This window comes from Macrobrachium nipponense, chromosome 1 (genome assembly GCF_015104395.2).
Source record: "Macrobrachium nipponense isolate FS-2020 chromosome 1, ASM1510439v2, whole genome shotgun sequence".
NCBI classification, from domain to species: domain Eukaryota; kingdom Metazoa; phylum Arthropoda; class Malacostraca; order Decapoda; family Palaemonidae; genus Macrobrachium; species Macrobrachium nipponense.
Window position 1 is genome coordinate 108211594 of NC_087200.1, and position 26685 is coordinate 108238278.

The 26685-nt window shown below is 39.6% G+C and overlaps 1 protein-coding gene across 10 annotated transcripts in view; it reads left to right on the top strand.

Annotated features, from left to right (window-relative positions):
* The window catches only part of LOC135219538 (serine/threonine-protein phosphatase 6 regulatory subunit 3-like), a 449492-nt gene that overhangs the window by 252357 nt on the left and 170450 nt on the right, over nt 1-26685 (top strand). For all 10 annotated transcript variants that reach the window (XM_064256386.1, XM_064256382.1, XM_064256381.1 and 7 more), the window contains exon 9: nt 13757-13883. In XM_064256386.1, the coding sequence (XP_064112456.1) occupies nt 13757-13883 (127 nt within the window). The remainder of the gene's footprint in view (nt 1-13756; nt 13884-26685) is intronic.

Consider the following 26685-nt stretch of genomic DNA (forward strand, 5'->3'; position numbering starts at 1 on the left):
AAAGTCACTTTACTTAAGAACTGTAATGTAGATAGAAGTTGTCCAACATATCATAGTCTTGCTTCAGTTGGCAAGGATGGGGTGCCTCTGAGTCAACAGTTCTACATAATTATTAAAAGAAACTGGTATGGCTGTACAGTGGACCCCCGTGTTCGCGGACTCACACATTCGTGGATTTCTCTCGGGAACGTTTCCCCGCATTATTCGTGGAAAATTCGCGCATTCGCGGTATTTTTCTATGAGAAATATCCACAAATTCCTGGTTTTTTTATCAATTTCATCATAAAAGGCACTTTTTGTGATAAAACTATTATAAAAACCTAGTATGAAAATTTTTAGTGGTTTTTCTTGAGTTTTAACTAACAAAATAGGCTGCTTTTAGCATTTTTATAGAGGTTCCCAACATTCGCGGATTCTAACTATTCACAGGGGGTCTGGTATGCATCCCCTGCGAATACGGGGGGACCACTGTACAGGCGGCCCTCGGTTAGCGGCAGGGGTTCCGTTCCTGGCCACCGGCACCAAGCGATTTTTGACGCTGAGCGATTTTAAAGCCTACGGCCACCGCACACCTTCTTTCGAAACTCTAGACCAGTCAAAGGCGCCGTAATCCCACAACGGCGCAATAAGTAAAATTATATTTATGCGGTATAGTACTATAAAATTTACTGTTCAGTACATGTGAGTGTCTAGAATACGTAAAGATATAATAAAGTTTATATAGTGTACAGGCAGCTGTAGTGTTCAGGTTACGATCATTAGTCTTACGATAGTTCGATTTTATGAGAGATCAAATTACAATGGCCTTACTTTATCCATCTTCTAGTTACATAAGTTCAATAACAGCAAAAGAGAATGATGAAAGTATGGTTTTAACGTTATACTCGTTGCGTGAACGTGTACAGCCATGAACAACCGAATGAGAAACTCTTTTTTTTTCTAAGTACAACCGAACTGGATAACATATGTTTAGCTTGTATTTCGATCATCGTACTACAGTGCAACATTACCGTATTTGTTATAAATGGCGTTATGTATAGAATAGAACTGAGATATCTTAATGTAATAACTTTATTCGCTATAGATCAGAGATCAATATAGATTAAAGATCAATCGGGAAATATACCGTTAAATTTAAACCTAGTTATAACTGAAGCTGAGAAAACTGTTCAAGCTGCTAATGACTATTATCGTACATCGGCAACAAGGATAAAACTGCAGTAAACATCTGCCATCACACACAACTGTAGATAAAATTGGGATAAAGTCATTTTAATCAAAACTACTGTGCTTGAAAGAGCTCATTTTACTGTTGGTTTCACGCCGATATAAGATAAATAACGTAAAGTTCGTATTACGATGATATAAAGGATTATTGCAAACAGAATCACGTAATTTTTTACGCAATAAACATGCCCCCAATGTAATCTGTTAATGAAAAAAATAGTAGTTCACATTCACAACGAGACATATTCAATAAAAACACGCTGTATAAGGAAAAATAACTTTGTCTCATATAAGTCAAGTATATAGATATTAGTTTATGCTAACTAGAAGCAAGAGCATTCGCTCAGAATTGCGTTATGGTGAAACAAACTCGTATTCATCAGCTGATTTCAAACCACAACATTGGCCGCTCCGCGGAATACGGGCTTAAGTTTGCCGTAGTATTTTAAAATACAATAATATGAGAATACATACAATATTCTTGGATACAGTGAAATAATGTATAACTTTTTAAAGGATTTATGGAAAAGATGCATAATTAATAAAATAACACAATGCATTTTTCGGAACTGGCGGACAAGAACGAAAATGAAAAGCCATCCCCTGACAACGTGGAGCATAGTTACAAAGGCTGCCTTAATTTGTATCTTATTTCTGTACAAAAATGAAAATACCTTTACGTAATATATTTTCATACACATTTTAAACATAAAAGCATAAACATTTGAAAAATTAACACATCGATCGCTAAATTTGCACTCTTTTTAACTCTATATTTTCGGAAGATCGGCAGACGGTGGTATACAAGAACGAACTTGAAAAAAAACATTGTAGTCGATAACTTGGAGTTTCAAAAGATGCCTTTTTATCATATTTCTGCACAGAAATAAAAATACCCTATTCGTAATACATTTTCATACACATTTAAACATAAAAGCATAAACATTTATAAAATAGACACATCGATCGCTAATTTGCACTTTTTTTAAATCGATATTTTTGGAAGAGCGGCAGGCGGCGGCTTACAAGAAAGAACATGAAAAAACATCGTATTTGATAACGTGAAGGGCAGTTTCAAAAGCTGCCTTTGTATCATATTTCTGTACAGAAATAAAAATGCCTTTCACGTAATACATTTTCATACACATTTTAAACAAAAGCATGAACATTTATGAATCGACACATCCATAGCTAAATTTGCACTTATGTAACTCGATATTTTCGGCATAGAACAGCGTCAGAGGCATATATTTTACCCTAACACCTACGTAATAACTCCATAAAATTTGTTAATATAATTTGCATTACCTTTATGGTCTGAACGGCATTTCTACATATGTATGAACTCGTTAGACAACGGCGCTAGCGGCGTTGTTAACTGAAATTTGTGTTGTAAAGATACCTTTAAAATGCCTTATTTTTTTAATGAATATTTTTGACGACCGCCGTAAAACCGATTCGCCGTTGAGTGATTGCGCCGTTAAATGCGGGCTGCCTGTAATGTAACAGGAAGTGGTGTTTTGCTGATTAGTTGGTCACTGATATTTACATAATTCTCTCTCTCTCTCTCTCTCTCTCTCTGTACATATGTAATCTTCACATACACCTACATTTTTACACCAACCTTTTATTTATTTTTAAAACGGTAATGTATTAATTTAACTTTTAATTGGAATTACAGAAACTTTAATTTCATTTAAAAGTTAGCGTAATAATTATATAACGACAACACTCTCAAAGGGGTTAAGAAGAATTCTAAAAATAGATTGGTTGGTCAGAAGGGGGAGAGGAGAGAGAAATACTTTGAACGTATGTTATCTTCACACTCCTATATTCTTACCAACCATTAATTTTCATACAATCAACTTACCTGTCAGATATATACATAGCTAAGACTCTGTCGTCCCTGACAGAAATTCAAATTTCGCGGCACACGCTGCAGGTAGGTCAGGTGATCTACCGTCCTGCCCTGGGTGGCAGGATTAGGAACCATTCCCGTTTTTTATCATATTTTCTCTGTCGCTTGGAATGTAAACAACGTTTGCAGTTCCTCCTGACTTGATTTTTGGATTTCATCGCCATCGATCTTCTGGGCTATCTTTTGCAGGGAAGTACTGGGTCTTTGGTTCGGCATACGCATATTAATTTGTTTTAATAACTTTGGCTTCGAAAATTTCGAAGAATTGTTTACGTGTAACTACCGAACTTTTCGGTAGACACTCATTTAGTTTGCAAAAAAGGGAAATATTAATATTTATTCATTAATACGTGTAATAAGTGTTAGAACTTTATTGAGGAAATATAAAACTCTAACTTCCTACTTTAGGAAGTCAGGAAAGCATATAACTTTTTACGCTTCCTTTAGAAGCTTTAATAGCTCTCGTGCTAACGAGCAGTTAAGAGTATTAACAGTAATAGTAGTTTTTGCATCCTCATCTCCTTCTTACTCTACAGAATCTACAAATTAATAAATTTGAAGATAATTGGATGTAGCTAAAAAATGCGAGCTCTTATAAGGTAAGAAGTGAATTTAGTGTTCCCAGTGCAGTGGAGGGTGCGTTTTTATCGGCTCTGTTTCGCTCCCAGGTGTAGACCGCTTCCAAGCTCCCAAGCCCAGAGGAGAAGGAAAGTTGAAAGCCTTACGGAGGTTATGGAGAATCCCCACCGAACAGGCGTCCCCTCGGCAGGATCTGTAGAACGTCCGAGACTGCCAAGTTCGCCATTGGAAAGGCGTCCTAAAATAGTAGAGGGTGCGTCCGATAGGCTCTGTCTCGCTCTCAGGCCTAGACCTCTTCCAAGCTCACAAGCCCAGAGGAGAAGGAAAGTCGAAAGCCTTACGGAGGTTATGGAGAATCCCCACCGATCGGGCGTTCCCTCGGCAGGATCTGTAGAACGTCCCAGACTGCCAGGGATAGCCATTGGAAAGGCATCCTTAAAAAAGTGCGTCTCTTCTTCCGTTTCTTCATCTTACATCCGAAAAGACGAAGAATGTACATGTTTGGAGTTCGGACGATCTGGCGCGTTCTCTGAAAACTAAGAGAACACTGAGCGAGAGGCTGAGAGCCAGCCAGCAAGCTAGTGCGAGCCACGTTCCAACAGCCAGCAGCGAGCCGCGTTCCAACAGACTAGCGCGAGCCTTGTTCATACAGATAAACGCGAGCCGCGTTCCAGAACATTTTTCTTGGCGCAAGGCGCCTTCAAAGAGAAAACAGACGGCTAGACTGAGGAGCCTTATAGTAGAGTGGCAATCAGAAGGATGCTTCCATTGAACGTTTACTGGCAAGAGGCTCGTAAAAGAAGACTAGAGGCGCTCGGAACTATCAGGGCGCACGGGACCTTCCACGCAAGCGGAACGTTCCAGGAGCGAGTCTCCTTTCTAGCGTGCGGAACATTCCAGGCGCGCAGAACTATCCAGACGCCAGGTGCTAGGCGCAAGGATCCAGGCGCCAGGCGCCAGAATATTCCAAAATCTTCATTTGAGAGAGAGGTCAGTCGCGAGGCTCCTCTTTGAGTTTTTTAACTTGAGCAACTTTCCCCTGGCAAATGTGCAAGATGTTGCACAGGCGGCCGGTGCTTTTGTCAGAAGGATTCTGATACTAAGAGAAGCCCCTTTTCATTATTCAGAAGACTCCTGTGTTAGGCAGTTCCTCTCAATGCAGACTCTCTCCTTCATCCATGCTCTTCCCTCGTTTTGAGGAGGCAAGAGCTTTGGGAGTTTTTCTTAATAAGAATCTCATCGACGTTTGGGTATGATGGCGGATAGGAAATATCTACTTCCTTCCGTAAACCCTAGTGATGAAGAGGAATTCTGTCTCTTCCGCGATTTATGAGGAAATCACGAAGATTTAAAGAGTTCCTGGATTAACTTCCTTCCTTAAGGATATATATATACTCTTTCTATCGTTCTATTAACGAAAAGAATGAAGATAGTAGAAGGTAGTAGAGTATCTGCTGTATGAGAATACGATACGGTCAAATCATAAACACATACTGTAGTTACTTGTTTGCTGTGCAACTCAATTACCAGTATCCTTCTACGACTTTCCTAGGAAGGACTACGCTTAAAGGGATTGTTAAGACAACACCTACTTAGCTTCTAGATTTATCAAAGTCTTGTTTCGCTTAAATATGCTTTAATAAGAACTTCCTGAAGTTTGATAATAATTTTATAAGATTCCTTTATTAAATGGAGTAGTTGGCAACTCTGGAAGAGTAAGGCCAGACGGCTAACAGAGACTGCTTTCGCTGAGAGCCTGAGACCAACGCAGTACCATGTAGGTGTCGGTCATGAGCAGTCGGGTTCATCTCTCTCTCCTGCGGGATGGAATAACAATCCGTATCTCTCCCCTACAATCGCGGTCTTAGCCTCGGATTGAGGGGATAGTTAAGCTAACATAAATAAAATATTGTATGCCTTTTGCTAAGAAGCTTTCAATAAGAGAGATATTACAACCTTTCAATGCTGTTTACCGTAGGTAACATTATTAAAGGATTCTATCGCAGCAGAACATTATATTATATAATGCTCTCAGGCTTACGAAAGCATGGCTTATTAGAGTACCTGCTCAGAAGAAGATGGATGAGTCGGATGGGAAACATTCTCTTTGTGGCAGAACTTGTTTCCCTGAATGGACTATACTACGTATATAAAGTTTTTTCCTACTAAGAACGGAATTAACATGTGAAAGGATGTCGGGTACCATAAAGGCACAGGTGTTCTGGCACATAACCTAAAAAGAATTAGAAGGAAGCGCCAGCCTGGCACAAAGCGCTATAAGCGCCAACCTGGCGCAATGCGCCTGCGCCAGAAGCGCCAGCCTGGCGCAGTGAGCCAAGAGCACCATCCAAGATTTTCTCGTTTTAGCGAGTTATTAACCTAAGAGTCCAGTAGCCTCTCGGACACCAGGCTCGGTAACGGCAAGATTGTTCCTGATTTCGTTACCCATTTAATCACTTGGGCCAATTTCACGACTCTCTGATATCGCAAAGAGCATTGAGAATCTCTTTTTTCGCTCCTGTTCGCGTTAACAAAGAGAATCTTCTTGATCGACGATAATAACTGTTAACATGTCTAACATTTATTGGAAAGAGTTGTGAGAACCTGCGGAAAGTCTTCTTCATAGATCTCTTAGCAAGGTAGAAGACGAACAGGCTTCCTATAGACTGCTTCCTTTTCCTCGAACCAAGAGAGGTAGCAATATACGCCATCTTTATTTTTTTTTAGAAAGGGGAATAAACTTTAGTCTTTTTTCCCCTAAATATAAATTCTTTGCAGAATTTAAAATAAAGGGCATAAAAGAAGAGAGGATAATACTTTATGCCTCATTTTGGCCTTAGAGAGGTTGGATTCACAGAGGTCACGTTCTTCTCACAACATGTTTTGGAAGTTTTTTCCAAGAGAGTCTGGATATTCTATCAGCATCTATTATAAATGGACCTTAACAACCTCTCCACTCTGAGTCTGTCTGCATGCAGACTGACCAGAAGTGGACATGAATGAGAGGATTTTTTAAGGTAAATGACAGTAGTCATGGCCAAGACATAGAATTGCTGCAGATCGTGCTAGAGGGAATGAGGAAGCTGTCCTCTTCCGATACCTCTGTGAACCACATAGCGGTTTTTTCTTCCCTTTCAGAGGGAAGAATCAACTTTGTATATGTCTGCTATCAAAGAATGCAGTAAAAGGCTATACTCTGTCTCTACAAAGGGAATTGGAGATAGCAGAGGATTAAGATCTTCGGGATCTTATATGATACCTCAATATGACAAGAGTAGGATATCATGTACTTCTAATGGGATCTTTTTTGTGGCCACAGATTCCATGTTCTGACAAGATGGAACTGCTCCTCATCAAACTTCTTTGAGAAATTTTTATGAGGGAATTCTTTGTTTCTCTTGGTCCTAAACGACCAAGAAGACACGTGAATTTTTTTTTTGAGCATTGGAATCTCGCATCAGATTCTATGGAGACTAGGCAATGGGTTCTTGCCAGCATAGTATGTCTGGCAAAAGAACTAAAACTCCCTATTCCTGATTCAATGTTTTCAGATAGAGGTTTCGTTGTCCAGGCAGGGTACTTACGTTTTCATCTACAGTAGAATGGTTCAAACGTTTGCCTACAGAGTCTTTGGAATGCGATGACGGCTCGAAATGCTTCCCAGAAGGTGTTCAGAGGATACAATAAAGAGCTAGACAAATCAGGAGTCCTCCCAATTTCAGCTCGGAGTCTCCTTCGACTTCCAGGCTTCTTCCCTTCCTTCGGACAAGGATAGGGAAGATTCTGCAACGAGAAACCCCTTCAACAGGTAAGAAGAGATCTCGTGAGCAAGGGAAGTACTCAAGAAGGATCCTCCTTGGAGGAAGACTCTTATCTCTCGTACTGTTAGATATCCTATCGTATACTGGATGTAGCTGACTACAATCACCTCCCCTTGCCAGAGAGGCCAAAGCTCAAAGTGGAAGAATTCCTTCCACCCTTCTCCAGTCTTGTGATTTACTATTGTGGATGTTCAGGACTTTCGGACAATGTAGCGCCAACCAGGAGCCTTATGCTAAAACAGGCGTAAAAAACGCCAGAGGCAGACAGCCCCAAGAACACTGTCATTGTCTGATGAGGAGAAAGACCGGGCCTACAACCTGACACAGATGCGCTAGATGCGAACATAGCGGACAGATAAGAGTGTCCGATGTGGACATTGCCGGACATCCTCGAGACTCTACCAAGCTCGAAGCTCCGGCAAGTGGGGAGGAGCCAACCAGGCGCGAGGCGCCAGGCAGGCGCGAGGTACGAGCCAGCCGCGAAGCTCCAGGCGCGAGGCGCCAGGCAGGTACAAAGCGCCAACCTGGCGCGAGATGCCAGGCTCTAGGCGCGAATCTCCAGCTAAGGTGCGAGGCGTCAACCAGATGCGAGGCGCTAGTCAAGCGAAAGGTACCAGACAAGCACTAGGCTCCAACCAAGAGCGAAGCACCAGCCAGGCGCGAGGTTCCTGCCAGGCTTCAGGCTTCAGACGGGAGAGATCCATTTCAAGAAAGCCCTGGTCTTCTTTGAAACATGGAGATCTCCTAAGCACTTCATAAGTGACTTGATTCCTTCAAACAGCTGAGAATTAAAAGCGCAGGAAGTGCGCGCTTTTGCAAATTCTTGTTCTTTACACAACAATATGTCATATAAGACATATTAGCTGTGTTGTACGGTAGAGGCAACTCTGTGTTGACTTCTCATTACACAAAGGATGTCAAGTTAACCTACGAGAGATCCTTCTCTTTTGGTTTATACGTTTCTGTGGATACGTTACTGAGATAAGGAGCCGACACTGATCCTTAACTTTGAGTTAAAGTTATTTAACTTAGCGAAATTATTGGGGTTTTTGAAAGAAGTGTGGGGATAACTCTCTTCAATTTGAGCGCGAACCCTCGTGTTAGGATCAGGTGATCGGGATCGGTGTTGCGCTCCTTAGTTATGCCAATAGGCATATGTGTATTGTCATATAAGTGGATTAGCACCCATTGACAAGTACCTTTTAGGCTCTGCCGAGTAAGTGGATAAGACCCCATCGGCAGACCCACAAGAACTCTTGGCCACAGATCACATATCTCGCAAAAGTTTCTTGAGGTGATGCAGACTCCTTGGCAACAGCCATATGAAGTCTACCACCTATCAGATAGGAACCAAGGTTTATTTATACCTACAACATATGTTGTTTACCTGTCTATTCCATGTTAGCTGTCTCTTACCCTCCACCAAAGGGTGTCAATCAGCTATGTATATATCTGACAGGTAAGTTGATTTTATGAAAATGATATTGTTATGATACAATAAAGTTTCATACATACTTACCTGGCAGATATATACATAGCTAAGACTCCGTCGTCCCCGACAGAAATTCAAATTTCGCGGCACACGCTGCAGGTAGGTCAGGTGATCTACCGTCCTGCCCTGGGTGGCAGGATTAGGAACCATTCCCGTTTTCTATCATATTTTCTCTCTTCCACCTGTCTCCTGCGGGGAGGCTGGGTGGGCCATTAATCGTATATATCTGCCAGGTAAGTATGTATGAAACTTTATTGTATCATAACAATATCATTTTTTTATTTTTTTAAGTGTAATACATCAAGCTAACTTTTAAATGAAGTTACTGTAACTTTAATTTTGTTTAAATGTTTGCTTAATGCTTAGGGAGCATCATTAGCATCATATTTAGTGTTCAAACTCTAGGAGTAAGGATTTACAGTGGATCCTTGAACAGAAATCCTAGGGAGGAGAATGAATACGTACATGGACTAAACTCTAAAACTAATTTATTAAGTTACATAGTAATGAATGTCCTGATGGTAGTTGTATAGATAATTACTTGATTGTTACATGGATTGGAGTCTATTAAATCAAGGAAGACTGCGGGCACCAGATCTCCCAAACCTCCCTAATTCTGTCCCTATCACTAAAAACCATGAAAAGTATGGGAATTAATATTATTGAAAACACAAAGACAATCTGAAATGAAGTTATGACGGCAAAAGCTAGTCACACTGGAATAATTTAAATATCCATATAAGTGATTATGGCAAAAATATATCTTACGAAAAATAAGAGGAACTTTGTAGTAGCCAAAATGAAACTGCTGAATATGAATATGAGTATGGCTGCAGGCTTATACATATAGGGTAAAGTATAATCTCAAATATAAATTTTACGGGAGCTGAGTCATATTCTACAAAAGCTTATACGGTTATAATGTTAAGAAGCAATTTAAAATTATTGCTTTCGTTGGGGCATTCATTGAATTAGTGAGCTTTATTTTTTATAAGGGCTGAATGCAAGGAATAGATTGTTTAACAAATCTTAGGGAAAACCTTGAAGCCACGAAATCACGGTGCCGTAGTGAAAGTGACATACCTCAAGACTTTCCATCCTTGAACTGCTGTAATAAATCCATTGGTGATTATTTGGTATTTGACGTCTGTCATTGGGAGGCAATGGCTTGAGGCTACTGCAGCTTGAATTAGGCAATTAATGTTCCATTGCGAGTGAAGAATATAGTTGAAAAATAATGTTCTAGGCTTCCACTTGCTATTGTTTAAGATATTCAGAGCTGAACTGGACTCTCTCTACCCTCCTTGGCTCAAAGAAAAGTAGGCTGTCACCTGAGTAGGGTAGTTTCAGGCAGTAAGAGGTTCTCCAACAAGCAGTTAGAAATAAAGAGGTGTCACTTTAAATACAAAAGCAATTATTTTAGCATTGTTAAGAGAAAAATATATAATAAAAGTGCTATCAAGTTGAAATGATTAAATGAAAATTTATATTCGCGTTCTCGACATTCATGGTCTCACGTATTTGCGGATTTCTCTATCAACCATATCTACCCATTATTCCTAAGAAATTTGCATGTTCACTGTGTTAAAATTCTCCCCCCCCCCCTCCCTTTTTTTTTCTCTCTATAAAATGCACTTTTTGCAATAAAACTATTGAGAAACCATGAATAAACATTTTCTGTGGGTATTTCTTGAGTTTTAACTAACAAAATAGGCAGTTTTAAGCATTTTTAAAGGGGTTTCAACTATTCGCAGAATCTAGCTATTTGCGGGGGATTCTGGTACGCATCCCCCTACCGGGGGAACGCTGTTGATACTGTCAACAAAATAACCATAATTACCATGGATAATTACCATAATTAGATGTTAGTATGAGCAGGCTCTCACCTTGTTACAGATGTACAATCTCTATCCTTAAAACCTAAAAGCTCTTTAAAGCTATATATTTTTTGAAAAAATTATCATTTGTAAAAGTTAAACGTATTACAGAATGTAAACATTGTCATCGTACGCCATTTGGATTTGAATCTTGTTTACATTCTCAAAATCTCAGATGGTTGAGTACTATCTATATTTTCATTGCCATTAGCTGCTAGAAGGGATGTAATTCGGAGATACTTTTTCTGGTAAATTAACAAAATTGTATTTAAAACGTGCAGAATACTTGATTATGCGGATAAGCATCAAGTGTGATTTCGCCAGTTCCGGATATAACTTTCGCCTGCTGTAACCTGCAGCTTCAATTTACAGGGATTCTTTCTTTGGATCTGCATTGCATGAAGAATGAGCAAAAATGTTTTACTTGTTGTTGAGAGAGAGAGAGAGAGAGAGAGAGAGAGAGAGAGAGAGAGAGAGAGAGAGAGATGATACTTTTAATAAAGCTGTTGTTTTACTGTATCTAATCATTGCATGTTTATTATTACCATATTATCATATTATATACAGTAGACCCTCGTATTTGCAGAGGATGTGTACCAGACCACCACCACCAACCCCCCGCCCCATGAATAGCTAAAATCCGCGAATACTTGGAACTCCTCTAAAAATGCTTACCTATACCCAATATTTTATTAGTTTTAATCCAAAAAGTACATTTATTCATGAAAATGATATGAAAGTACAGTAATTTGTGAACATTTCTCAGTGAAAAATACCGCAAATAGGCAAATTTTCCGGAAATACAGGCAGTCCCCGGCTTATAACAGTGGTTCTGTTCTTGAGATGTGTTGTAAGCCGAAAATTGTCGTAAGCTGGAAAATCATGAAAAATCCTAAGAAAACCTTACTTTTAATTTTTTGGGTGTATTAAAAGCTATGTAAACTGCATATTTATTGCATTTTTCATCAAAAAGCCTTCAAATATCTATTATTTTGCATTTTTGGAGTCATATTTCTTCCACCAGAACAGCATCGTAAGTGGCGTAACCCCTGAAACATGTGCCTTAAACCTGGAAATAATTTCTGATGAATATAATTGAAAAGCGTTGTAACCATGGAATGTTGTAAGCCAAACCTGTCGTAAGCCGGGTACTGCTGTAATGGGTTATATACGGTTCATAGAAAAATCCATGAATAGGTGAATCCCCGAATGGCGAGTCCTCGAATGGGGGGGTTGGCTGTAATATGAAAAGAGTGATCGACCATTTACATTATGGTTTCGTTTTACCGATGTAATCGTATTATATACCGTAGAACCCCGTATTCGCGGATGATGTGTACCAGACCACCACCACCAACCCCCACCCCATGAATAGCTAAAATCTGTGAATACTTAAAACCCCTCTAAAAATGCTTATGCCCCATATTTTATTAGTTTTAATCCAAAAAGTACATTTAGGCATGAAAATGATATGAAAGAACAGTAATTTGTGAATATTTCACAGTGAAAAATATCGCGAATAGGCGAATTTCCCGGCGAATTTCCCACAAATGTAATAGGTTATATACGGTTCATTGAAAAATCCGTGAAAAGGTGAGTCCTCGAATAGGGGGGGTTGACTGTAATATGAAAAGAGCGATAGGCCATTTACATTCTGATTTCGTTTAACCGATGTAGTGAATGTCTTTAGTTACTGAATGGAACTAAATTCAAAGATACGTTTCGTTTGTAAATTATCATAGCTGGGCTAAAAAATTACTGGTACTTATTTATAAATGTAGTAAATAAGTGAAGTACATACATGTGTATTTTTGCCAGTTTCAGATGGTGCTTTTGCCTCGAAAACTTTTGCAGTCTGCTCGTTATTTATTGTCCAAGTTGTGCTCGACTTTCAAGGCCTGCTGTTTACTAAATGCCGATATTTCCTTGACGGTACTTTATAATCAAACTAGTGTTTTGTGATATCTGTGGTTCTCCCCCGGTTATCCTTAATATCAAGATTCAATCCAATTTTAAAGAAATATTTTCATGGCCAACGGGTATTGATCCGCTGACAGTGACGTCACAGGCATTGAACATTTGTTGTGATGTTTACCATATATTTTTCCCTAGCGAATACATAAGTATTTTTTTAATTATTAGCTTTGTCGAACATTTTAAAATTGTGGAGATACCAATTTTATTTTTTTGTTACGGTAATTCCAATAATTATTGGTTTTATTTATGTACCAACTAACTTACATAAGCTGATTCAGTTATGTACTTTGAGAAATTAGGTTTTGTCTGTTACGGCAAACATATCTCTAAACCTACAATTTTACATGAAAAATGGGGGTTCGTCTTATATGCCAAGTTGCCTTATACACGGGCCTATATGATACCCAGCGATCATCAGGTACAGGCAGTCTCCGGTTATGAGCGGGCGTTCCGTTCTATGTGGGGTGCTGATAAGCGAAAACCATCATTAACCGAAACTCGACGATTTATGGTGCCATGATGGCGTTAATGGTGCCTCTGTTAGCTATGTTATGGTGCCATAAAACTTATTTTCGGCACCTTATGGCGCCGGTAACTGAAACTTGGGCCCGTTATGGCACCATAAATCGCCGATTTTACGGTCATAGACAAGCACCATAAAACCAGATCGCCATTAACCAGATCGCCATTAACCAAGTCTGCCGATAACCGGGGGACTGCCTGTACATTGTATTGCCTTGCACTTGGCCTGTGACTTTAGGTTTGTGAACTGTTGTCTCATAATAAAAAGCTTAGTGGATAGAATGTGGGCTAAATACCTTCAGTGTGTCAACAATTATTCTTGAGATCCTTGAACATTTTCTAGGTTGCAGCAGTCCACTTCTGTTGAGTCCAGTGATAGTGATTCAAGTGAAGGACGGAAAAATGTAGTTGCCAGAACAATTGCTAAACGACTACCCAGTCTTCATAATATTCTTCTTCACCCTCCTAAGGTAATAAATTCTTTTGTTAAGACTTAAACTGCTTCTTCATGGCAGTAAACTAATTTATGGTTGAATTTCTTTAATGTCTCTAATCTTTATAGTCTTTAAGGATTACAATTTAGTTGACTTTACTTCAACAAATCTCAAGTAATAACTGCTGGGTGACCTAGGTGGAATGCAATGCTGCTAAATCAGTATTCCCTTGGAATACTAAAATCCTGTCATTCTTATTAATCACCAGGGTAAGGTTTCTGTAAGATGGTTTGGATATCATATTTGGTATTTAAATTTATTCCAAGCTCAATATTTATTATTAATTGAATAGGAATGGTTCAAGTGATTATTGATTCTTTGACAATATGATAGTAGTAATAGTAATAAAATTATATGGTTATAATTATTGTTTGCCTGGTTTCTAATCATAATACCTAATAAGAGGAAGCAGCAATTCCTAGAATTCTGTTTGACTTTTTGAAAAGGTTTGCAAATAGTTTGATAACACGTAGATATACAATATAAAATGTATTGTTTTATGTATTTATACATACATACAAGTTGAACATTAATGTGAAGGGAAATTACTGAGGGAGGAATTGAGCCCAGTTACAAATGAATTCACTTATATAAATATAATATACCGTATATGCTCGCATATCATGCTACTTTTGAAATCCTAATTTTGGAGCTAATTTTAGGGGGTCACAATTTACATGAGATATAAAATTCGAGTATGTAATAATCACTAGAAACGTATTGTTTGTGAACGAAATTTATATATTTTTTTCGTTAGTAGATGACGCTGAGGGCATGTTTATTACGTAAACAAAAATCAACAGATTCTGTTTGATATTTTCACTTTATCTCATCAGAATACTAGGAGCTTTACATATTTATCTTTTATTGGAGTAAAAACAGTGAAATGTTTTCTTTCATGCCTAATGTTTTGATTAAAACACATTTCTCTCAAATTTTGTTTACGGTCGAGTTTGATTGTATTATACAGAAGTTTGCGGTAGTTTCATCCACATTGCCGATGCATGATAATAGTCGTTAGCAGATCAACATTTTCTCCTCAACTTCAGCTAAAACTTAGATTAAATTTAGCAGTATATACCCTTGCTGATATTTTATCCATATCGAGTAAGGATATAGTAATGTAAAAATATATCAGTCTTATTCTCCTTAACGTCATATGAAATATAACTATGGTAATTTTTTACTATCGTACAATGTTTAAAATGTGAGCAAAAAGGCTGTTGTTATGGTATTGGTTTTTCATAGCAAATCAGCTGTTTTTGGCTTTATGCATTTTCAAAATAAATACATTATTACTAACTATGTATACTTTTAGCATTCTGTTTTACTGTTTTAAACTTAATGAGAAGATGGGATAGATTAAGAGATAGAGGAAAAGGGGTTAGCCTAACTAAAAAGGAATAGATAAAGAGGAGGAAAAGAGGTTAGCCTATTATTATTTGGTCTCGTAAATTTAACTCAAATGATATGTGAGATGTGATAAAATAATTTTTTAAGGGTAAAAATTTGGGGGTCGCATGATATGCAAGATCGCTTGTTACGCGAGTGTATTCGGTAATGTCTGCCCTTATTTCTTTTGGATGTGATTGCATTCAATCAGTGTTGTTTTGTGTTGTTATATCTAGCTTTTATCTTTGCAGTTTTGTATGTTTTACCCTTTGTTGTAATTGCATTGTCTAGTATTTGCAAGCAAATTGCTCCAGCAATGTAAATTATGAGTCCTTGATTGTTCTATTGAAATAATGCAAAACTATAATTTTCCATATGCAGAACAAACCTGGGTCTTAACTTTAGGACAGATCTGGCATCAGCTGGAAGCTGGCAAAAAATAAGAATTGTTTATGCAATGAATTGGTGGCATCTGGCTTCTGTCACAGAGATAGAGGTAGACGGAGGCCAGTGACCCAGTTTCAACCTCCCGATGTATTAGTTTTTCTTCTACTGCCTTTCAGAGAATCTCTCTTACGCTCTCTCCTCCTTAAAGTCAGATTTTACCTTTACCTGTGTTCTCTTGATTGTGTTTTTATGCGAGTGTGTTTTGGTTTTTATGATGCAATCCCAAAACCCAGCCATTCTTCACTTTGACAATGTTCCACATCGTGATCTTCTAGGAGAGCACAGCCGACGTTCGCTTTCTCATGTTTGAGGGGACGTGACTTTTCCTGGCTTTGGGATGATGCACTTCTGTGTCTCAAGTCAGTGATCAAGACCTCTCTCTTTCCTCCACTTCAGGCATTCATGCTCCTGCAAGAGTGTTATGGCCTGATAGATCCTATGCTTTCAATACTGAACCCTGCAGGATCCTATGCTTTCAGTACTGAACCCTGCAGATCCTTTGAAGGAGGAAGACAGGGATGCTTGTGTCCAGGACACAGATGATTTGGAGAATCAAGAGTTTCTTTTTTCTTATGCAGAGGTTATTGATCTCATTTGCAAGTTCAGTAATCTTTGTAAGAAGACTGTGACTCCTCCTGCAATCGCCCAGACAGGTATAGAACCCCAGTCCTGCTGGGACTGAGGAAGGACTTTAAAACATCTCTTGAGTTACCATGCTCTAGTCATGCAGACTCAGCCCTAAATCATGCAAATTCCTTGATTTCGGGCCAGGATAACTATTTCAGAAGGTCTTTATTTCAGGTCATTCAAATTTCTCCTCCCTTGTCTAATCCGTTCCAGAAAGCTGGTTGAAATGCGATGACAGGGAAAAAGAATGTAGTGGTCAACAAGCTAAGTCATCTGGGATAGGTTCTAAGGACAGAATGGTCTTTGCATCAGGAGATTGCAATTTTTTTTTTTTTTTTTTTTTTTTTTTTTGAGACCAATAATAGACCTCTTTGCAACAAGGTTCAACAGGAAGCTAGAGGTCTATTGTTCAGTGTTCTATTTTTTTTTTTTTTTTTTTTTTTTTTTTTTGTTTTTTTTTTTTTTTTTTTTTTTTTTTTTTTTTTTTGTTTTTTTTTTTTTTTTTTTTTTTTTTTTTTTTTTTTTTTTTTTTTTTTTTGGCAATTGTAGAAGAAGACACCCTTCAACATTATTGGGACAACCTGGACATGTGCGCCCCCCCCCCCCACCCCCCCCCTTCCCCCCCCCCCCCCCCCCCCCCCCCCCCCCCCCCCCCCCCCCCCCCCCCCCCCCCCCCCCCCCTGGCCTGATCCATCTTGTCCTGAACAGATTAATGGTTTACCAGAGTCTCAAGAGGGAACCTAGTAGCTCCTTTTTGGCCCCAAGCAGAGTGGTTTCCAGATCTGCTATCTCTCCTCATAGTGGTCCCAAGAGAAGTATCCCCTTGGCACAATATCCTCTGTCAACCTCATGTAGAGAGATACTGTCAATTGGTACCATCAATCGGTAGGATCCCTGTCTCTTTACGGCTGGAGACTATCCAATATCACCTGTGAGCGAGAGGCTTTTCTTGCAGAGCAGCAACTCAGATCTGTGGCTACCTCAAAAGATCTTCAGCTGTGTACCAGGGAAAATGGGCCATCCACTGTGATTGGTGTCTTCGATGGGATTCATCTCCACTTGGAACTTGTTCAGCAGATAGCTGATTTCCTGATCTTCCTCAGAACTGAAAATCACCATTCTGTTTCTGGTATTAAGGGCTACAGGGCTGCCTTGGGATTGGTTCTTCATCTGAAAGTTGTGAACCTGACAGTTTTTCTCCTAGAGAACTCAAACCTCCTACCTGGAATCTGGCTCGGGTGTTAAGTAGTCTCACTGAAGCCCCATACGAACCATGACAGCAGTCATTGGACAGGGACTAGACCCTCAAGACAGTTTTCCTGCTAGCTTTGGCTTCATCGAAGAGAGTTGGCGAACTCCATGGCCTGGCTTTTGATGTAAAACATACCAGTTGTTGGGGGAAGGGTTTGTAGCCTTCTAATTTGTCTTGGAATATGTTGCTCAAACTAAAAATCCTGCGGTTCATGATGACAGATCTGCCTCCTTTTCCATTCCTTCCCTTGGGAATTTTATTGACAATGTTCCAGGTGAATTACTCCTTTGTCCTATCAGAGCACTATGTAGTATCGAAAAATGACTCGACAACTCTGACTGGTGTGCCAAAGACTTTTTGTTAGCACAAGCTGGGTCAAGAAAGATGTGTCCAAGAATAGCATTTTGTTTTGGCTATGTGAAATGATTAAGCATGCCTGTTCCTCATCATCAACTTCTAATGCCAATATTGTGCATGCAAGAGCACACAACATGAGAGGACTAATATCCTCCTTGGTATTCAAAAAGAACTTGTTTGTTCATAGGATTTTGATTGCTGGTTCCTGGCTTCGCCAAATCATTTTCACCTCTATACCAGAAGGACATTGTCCACAAGTCCTTGGACACTTTTTTTTCAGGTCTGGTGATGGCTGCTCAACAAGTTGTGTAGCTCATCCAGTGCCCCTAGCAAGACAATTTTGTATCTTTTTTTATCAGTTATCTGATCAGATATAGCTCTGACTTAATCCTATGCAATGAATCTGTTCATTGTATTGTAGCCCAGTTTAGTCTGAATGTTAGATACACATATATCTAACAGTTCAGAGGCATAATTTTGACCTGGTGTGCCAAACCTCCATAGTCAGTTGAAGATTCTCTTAACTGCTACTAAGAGTGAGTTTAATGTTAAGACCCAGGTTTGTTCCGCGTATGAACAAGTGACAAATTTTAAATTAGTTTTTATTTTTCATAGCTAACAAACTGCGGTCTTAACATTTTATGCCCGCTTCTAGCTACTCCTCTTTCAGTTAACCCTGGGCTGAAAGATGCTAGATGCCACCAATTCCTTGCATAAACAATTCTTATTGTATTTTACTGGTTTCCAGCTGGCACCAGAAGATTTATCCTAATGTTAATACTGCAGGTTTGTTGGCTATGAAAAATATAAGTTAATTAAAAAATTGTAATAATTATTTATTCAGCCTGTCTGGAGTTACTTGAAGAATGTCATGTTTTTTCATGTCAGGGTGACTGTGACTACAGTAGTTTATTGCCCATATAAACCTACCATCCCCATCTGAACTGACTTGAGATAATCTTGATAAAGAAAATATTAAGGATATTCCTATGGAATGTAAAGAGGTTACATATTCAATCTCGCAAAACATTCCAGTCATAGATTGGAATATTGGTCGGGTGTGGCTAACTGTCAACCCCATCCAAGCCTCCAGTTTAGATTTGTATCAGTATAGTATGATTGTAGATTCATAGGGGAGGTTTATTGTTAGCATAACTCAAAATAATTTTATAGACAGTGATTTAATTTTTCATATGTTATTGGTACAACATCAAGCAGCATGAATATTTATGGAGGATTTTGTAAATTATGCATATTACAAGTTTGTATTTATGTTTAGTTAGCACTCACATGTATGTAAAATTAGATTGTGCTTATTTTTTTACCATATTTATGACTGAAATGTGGTGTGAGCACTTGTTGGTCATTAAGAATGATAGCTGTGCATATCTGTCACTGGATAATATATTAGTATTAAATTAAATAGTTACTTAACCCTCTCGTGATCTGATGACACGTAGCGCGTCAATGAATTTTTTCCTGTAGGTGCACAGATGACGCGCCGGGTATGTCATATGTAAGTTATTTTCGGGGGGGGGGGAAGAAACTCGTCAATCACAGAAAATGTAGTTGACACCATTGGGTCGACAGATGAAGAATCTGAAAAAAATGCAAACTTGATGCCACTAGCGTACTCAGCTACAATACAAAACGTCAACGCAAGTAGGTTGGAAAATCAGAAAATTGCACTCTGTAAAAAAAATAGCATTTTTTAATCAATTACAGCTCATTAGCAAACACATTTATAGGAAAATTATTGCTTCTACATGAAAGATCAAACATTTCTACACAATTTAGGTATAAAACAAACTCCCCAAACCTAATTAGTATTATATTTTTCATGATTATTTCCAAGAAATATCTATGATTTTTCTTAAATATTTCATGTTCATCACATCCTTTTTATTATTTCTAAGCCTCGTAAAGATGTTCTGATTGCTTTAGGAAATAATTCAATCATTTGCCGACAGAATAACACTAAATAGAAGCATATATCACTTATTGTTCGGACACATCGAATTTTATCCAAAAACTTTTCCATGAGCATTTTTTTCGGGCTGGGGGAAAAGTCGTGTACCATACACGCTTATATTTTTGGCCTGTGCGCAAGAGGGTTGACCTTTCAAGTCTAGACATGTGTGAGGCTGTCCCAAACCCAGAGGTTGATAAGCTGTATTTTACTTTTTATACAAGTAACATGCCCAGTAATTACATAGGTAAAGTTTCACTCGTTCGGCAGGTAAAATGTTGAAATTTGCAGGTTGCGCTAATTGTTTTGGGCAGGTGACAAGAGCCCCACCCACTTTGGTGGTACAGAGAGGAACAATGCAAGGAGCCCAGTTTGTTTCTGCTAGCTAATGCCTATAGTACATTGGTTGTTGCAGCAGCTTAAAATTCCAAAATTCATACTTCACTGGTTGTTTCTCATCAACTTTGGTGAAGTATTCCAATATTGTTAGCCTTTTTGGTGAATTTAGATACTGATAGGAGTCTTTATAGACATTTGGTAGCAAATTACAAGGTTATTTTCTTGAATTTGTTTTTCTTTTTTTTTACTTTAAATCATGTCACTCAATTTCTTCCGGATTTAGATAATACAAGACTTAATAAAGAATCTTACGGTTCTCATTCAACTTTTACAGGTTGTAGGGGACAGGTATGTTCTGTTTACCTCGGGTACAGGCAGTCCCCGGTTATCGGGGGTGGGGGAGGGGGGGTTCCGTTCTCGGCGGGGTACTGTTATGCAAAAACAGCCATTAGCCGAAGCTTGGCGGCTTATGGTGTCAAGTTTCAGTTAATGGCACTGATAACAGTTAACGGCGCTTCTCTTAGGCATGTTATGGCGCCGTAAATCACCGGTTTTATGGTGCTAGACAGGCACCATAAAATCAGATTGCCATTAACCAAGTCTGCTGATAACCAGGGACTGCCTGTGTAGTGAATGTGTAGACTATACAGATAAGAAATGGGAGACTGCAATAGAAATTGGCTAGAGACAAAGTTAGGAAAGCGACTGCTATGGTGGAAACTATGAAGTCAGTAGCTGGCCATGAATCTATTGTTACGAAGTCTGATTTTGAAGTTTCTATTATTTCTACGACTTGCACCTGTTCACAGTCCTCTAACAGTTACCCCTCCTTTGCCTGGCTCAAACACTTCTGCTCCCAACCCCATTGCTAGCTTTGAATCAAGAGTTGACTTATGGTTCAAAATGATAGTAGAACCCATGGTCCAGTTGGGCTCTTCAATTAAAAGTTCTAATGTACAAAATTAGTGCTTTTGAGTGCTCGAGCGCATATTGCTAGTGAAGTGGTGGCTCAAGTGTTAGTGGAGGAGGCATCTCCTCGTCCCCCCGATGCTCCCAGGCAAAGGTCACTGGCATACTCCCCTAAACCTGGGAGGAGTCAAACTGGAAGCCTAAGGGGGGTTGGAGGGGTCTGCCCATGGGCAGCCATCCCCTCAGTTCAACTTGTTGACGAATCCCATGCTGCAACCAAAAGCCATTGGAAAGGTCTCTCAGGGAATATTCATGATTTGTTGTCGCGTTCAGAAAGGTCACACCCGCCCAAGAGGCATGCAGCAGTGGAGACACAATCCTCTCAGTACCTTGCAAGAAGCCCAAAGAGCCTCTCAGAGCAGCTTGCTTTTCTCAGTGCCTAGGGATGCCTGCTTCCCTGGTTTCACTAGTTCAGCAGTTTTCGACTTCTCCATTGGTCAGGACTCCTGTTCAACTTCAGGCTCCATCAACGACTGACACCCATAAAACCCTATTCAGAATAAACTGGAATGTAACCTGAGCCTACTCAAGAAGGCTCCCTCGGCCCCTCAGACTGCAGCACTTGTGTCGTTATTACCAGTTTCTTCTGTGGATGAATATGTAGTAGATCAAGAAATTCCCACCTCTACATATGGTTCTTTATTGAAGTTCATGCTCATGACTTTTCCAGGATATGTTTTTCCAGCTTCTATTTATTTTTAATGGATCCCCATATCTCGGACTCCACAAGATTACCTAAGATGGTTTTGTCTTCATCAAAGAAAAACTTTAATGAAATGGAAGGTTGCCAAGCAGAAAAAAGGAAGCAAAGGAGTAATGTTCTCCACATTGGACTTATCTCATCTTTTGAAAAGGCTCTTCAGGGCGTTCGAGTTAATGAGCTTCAAGATATGGTGGTTGGTGCCTTGGCCTGCAAAATCAAGGATCCATTGGTTTTGCATGAGGATTATGCTTCAGATTGGTTCAGTACTCCTGGTAATAACAAGGGAATCAGGAATGGCTCCCTCAAGTTAGCCTCACTTGACACCATGGGTATCGTCAAGAAAAGAGAGCTTTGGTGCTCATGTACATCAAAAGGAGTCATATCTTGTCAGTGAGTGGCTCGTATGTATTCACCAGTAGATCGCAAACATTTGTTTCCTCAGGTGACAGTCCTGGGTATAGCTACTGACCCTAAGAAAAGCATGCAAGATCTAGCACAGTCCTCTAGGCACCCGAGGGAGAAAGTTCCTTCTGTAAAACACCTCTTCAAGTACAGCCCTTTTGAGGTAGCAGGTAAAGGCCCTTCTCTAGATCGCAATCTAGTATACCAGATTCCCTTCACGCTCCACCTTACTCTGTGTGCAAGACAGGGCAGTCATGCTGTCTGAGTGGACTGTCACTGCCTTGTCAAAAACTTCCATGGCAAAGAATTGGAGACCTGGATGTACCAAAATCAACTCTTTCATTTATGTGCCGTGATTTTTGCTACTGGGACCTAGTCCCAGGTACTTCTAGGGAGACACCCCCAACCTAGATCTGGTGCGTCTGAGAAGTTTATGTTGGGGCTCAAAGGAAGGATGGGTCTCTAGGGAAATGGCCCCAACCTAGATCTGGCGCATATGAGAAGTCTATGTTGGGGCTCAAAGGAAGGAGAGACTTTCCCTCCATCCGCCTTCCTTCATAATTACCACCATAATACGTTCTATTTCGGGGTGATTGGAAAGGTGAACGAATCTGTGAGATCTCTTATGTCCCAACTGGCCTTTATACAATACTAAAGAGGTCTCATATGTAATCTGTTTATGGTTATGAACTGCTCTATTGACATTAAGGTCCCTAAAAGGCTCATCCATTTGTTTGTAGAGCAGGATTTGAGCACTAAAAATCTCTCACTGTCTTCTGGCATGACTATTCGTTTCAGGGACTAAGAAGTCAGTATCAAGAACTTCCGCCCGAGAATGAACTGACTGCCCTCTGTACTTAAGTTGGAGCCAGGGTCCTTTTCTGGGAGTTTTAGGAAGAGAAAAAAAACAGAGCTGTGGATAATCAATGTTCTAAAGGAGGGTTATGCTATCCCCTTTACAGAGAGGTTTGCTGCTCTCTCAGCAGAAGTCACAGCCCTCGTCAGGAAGGGGCAATAGAAGCGGTAAGGGATATATATTCTCTGGGATTCTACAACCAAATGTTTGTAGTTTCAAAGGCCTCAGGAGGCTGGAGACTCATGCTAAATGTCAGTGTTCTGAATATCTTCATACAGAAGACAAAATTCAAGATAGAAACAAATCAAACTGTCATGTCATCCATTCTCCAGGGAGATTGGATGACGTCCATCGATATGCTGAATGCCTATTTCCACATTTCAATCCATCTGGGATCCAGGAAATTTCTCAGATCTGTTTTTGAAGGCAGGGTCTTCCAGTTCAGAGCCTTATGTTCGATTCCCTCTCAAAGTGGCTAAATCTCATGGGAATCAGAAAAACCCTCACCTCGACGATTGGCTTTTGAGCCTAGTTGGAACAGAAATGTGCGGAGGACCTTCGAAGAACTCTCCTTTTTATAAAAACTGGGGCTTCTCATTAACCTAAAGAAATCCCATCTGGTTCTTGCTCAGAGGATTCTTTATTTAGGAATTCTGATGGACTCTCAGAGTTATCAGGCGTCTTCATCCCTGAAACGAATAGTCATGCCAGAAGACAGTGAGAGATTTTTAGTGCTCAAATCCTGCTCTACAAACAAATGGATGAGCCTTTTAGGGACCTTAATGTCAATAGAGCAGTTCATAACCATAAACAGATTACATATGAGACCTCTTTAGTATTGTATAAAGGCCAGTTGGGACATAAGAGATCTCACAGATTCGTTCATCTTTCCAATCACCCCGAAATAGAACGTATTATGGTGGTAATTATGAAGGAAGGCGGATGGAGGGAAAGTCTCTCCTTCCTTTGAGCCCCAACATAGACTTCTCAGACGCACCAGATCTAGGTTGGGGGTGTCTCCCTTGAAGTACCTGGGACTAGGTCCCAGTAGCAAAAATCACGGCACATAATTGAAAGAGTTGATTTTGGTACATCCAGGTCTCCCAATTCTTTGCCATGGAAGTTTTTGACAAGGCAGTGACAGTCCACTCAGACAGCATGACTGCCCTGTCTTGCACACAGAGTAAGGGGGAACCACTCTTTCTCTCTATGTGCAAAGTAGTGGAAGGTTAGTAACAAGATTTATCAAAGGGAACTGAATGTTCTGGGGGATGATGTGAGCCGCTAGAAGCAAGTCCCTCCTACAGAGTGGACATTAGATCCACTGGTCTTTTTAGACCTTTGGACTGTGGAGGAAACCAGTATTGAACCTTTTAACAACATCCAAAAACTATCGACTCCCATTGTTCTGTTTGCCAGTCCTGGACCCTTGAGCATGGGCAACGTATCCAATCTTATAAGGTTGGTCAGATAAAGAAACGTATGCCTTACCTCCCCTAAATATGATGAGACTAGCAATAAACAAGATTTGGTCTCACAGAAATGTTTCAATGATTTTCATATCCCCTTTTGGCCAGCAAAGGAGTGGTTCCAGACCTCAAGCTGCCAACGGATTTCCCAAGGTTACTTCCTCAAAAACTGCAGCCTCTCAGACAACCCCACTTCAGGTGGATCCATCAGGGATTGTATACTCTGGTCCTAACAGGCTACAACTGTTAGGAAATTACTTGAAAAGATGGGCTTTTCAAAATCAGCTTGAAAAGCTATTGCCAAGTCCAGAAGACAATCTTCAGACAAAGTTTATTAGGTAAAATGGACCATCTTTTGCTCGTGGTGTAAAAGACACAATATCTCCTCTACTAATATCTCTATAGTGGAGATAGCAGATTTTGTCATACCTTAAGTCTAGAAGGTTAACTACTTTAACTATTAAGGGATACACAGCCATGCTAAGCTTGCTATTCAGACACGGGTAAAGATCTGTCTTCGGATCAAGATTTGTCAGATATTAAATCCTTTGATACCACTAATCATAAAAAAATTTCTTTGGTATCCTGGAATTTAGACATTGTGTTTAAATGGCTGTCAGGTTTGCAGATTGAACCCATTCATTTTATCTCCTTAATAGGTTTAACCAGAAAGACATTTTGTAGTTGGTTTGGCAACAGCAAAATATGTTAGTGAAGTCCATGCTTTAGACAGGAAAGATGGTTTTTCCCAGGAAAATGTAGTACATATGTTCATTTTCATTGGGTTTCTTAGTAAAGAATGAGACTCCCTCTCAACCATGGTCATGATCTTTTATCATCAAGTGTCTAATCATTTGGGCCCAGATGAGGAGGAAAGAACTTTATGCCCTGTGAGGGCACTTAAATATTACCTTCACAGAACAGAGGGAAGTGGTGGTCTTTCGAACAATCTGTGGTGTTCATTAAAGTACCCTTCATGCCCTCTCTTGAAGAATGGCCTGGAAATCTTTCGTAGTGATCTCACTCAGATGCACTTTCCTTAGTTGGGAGTGAATTTTTCTCATTTGTATGTGAAAGCACATGAAACAAGGGCATTCACCACTTTTTTGGCATTCAGACATAATTTATCCCTCTTGTCTACAAATGACTTTCTGGAAATGCAATATCTGTTTTCGCCTCACATTATCTACACAACATAGAGACAGTTTATGACACGTGCAGTACCTTGGGTCCATTTACAGCAGGTAGCGTGGTGTTTGGGGAGGAAATGTAGGGAGCAAGTCTCCTTTCCTATTTTCTTCTTGCCCTGACAGGAGGGTGTTGAGTCACGGGAGCCTGGAAGTACTGAGTATTTGGAGTACCCTCCAGTCATGTTTACTTATAATGATTAGGGAATGGTTCTCTCTCTTTTTTTTTTTTTTTTTTTTTTTTTTTTTTTTTTTTTTAAGGTGATAGAATTTTTAATCTGGTTGATTGTGGTACTGTGGCCTGGGCAGGGGTAAATTTGTGTTCTGTGCTAGCCATAGCAATCATCCTTAGCTGTAAAATCCCCACTAATATAGCAGGCACTCCACGGCAATACCTCCGCACCTCTACTAGATAAGACGAATGTCAAACCAGAGAGCCTGCTACGTTAGTGGGGATTTTGCAGCTAAGGATGATCCCAATGCTAGCAAAGAACACAAATTTACCCCTGCCCAGGCCACAGTACCACTATCAACCAGATTAAAAATTCTATCACCTTAAAAAACAAAACAAAAAAGAGAGAAGCATTACATAACCATTAAAAGTAAACATGACTGAAGGGTTACTCCAAATACTCAGTACTTCCAGGCTCCCCTATCAGGTAAGGAAACAACAAACTTTGTTGTTTCCGTGTTAGCAATCATTTCTATTGCTAAATTCATTACCATGTTAATGTTCTGGGGTAGATATGTCAATGCATCCCACCTCCTATCATTGTGGTAATCAGCTGTGTAATTACTGGGTAATTTAC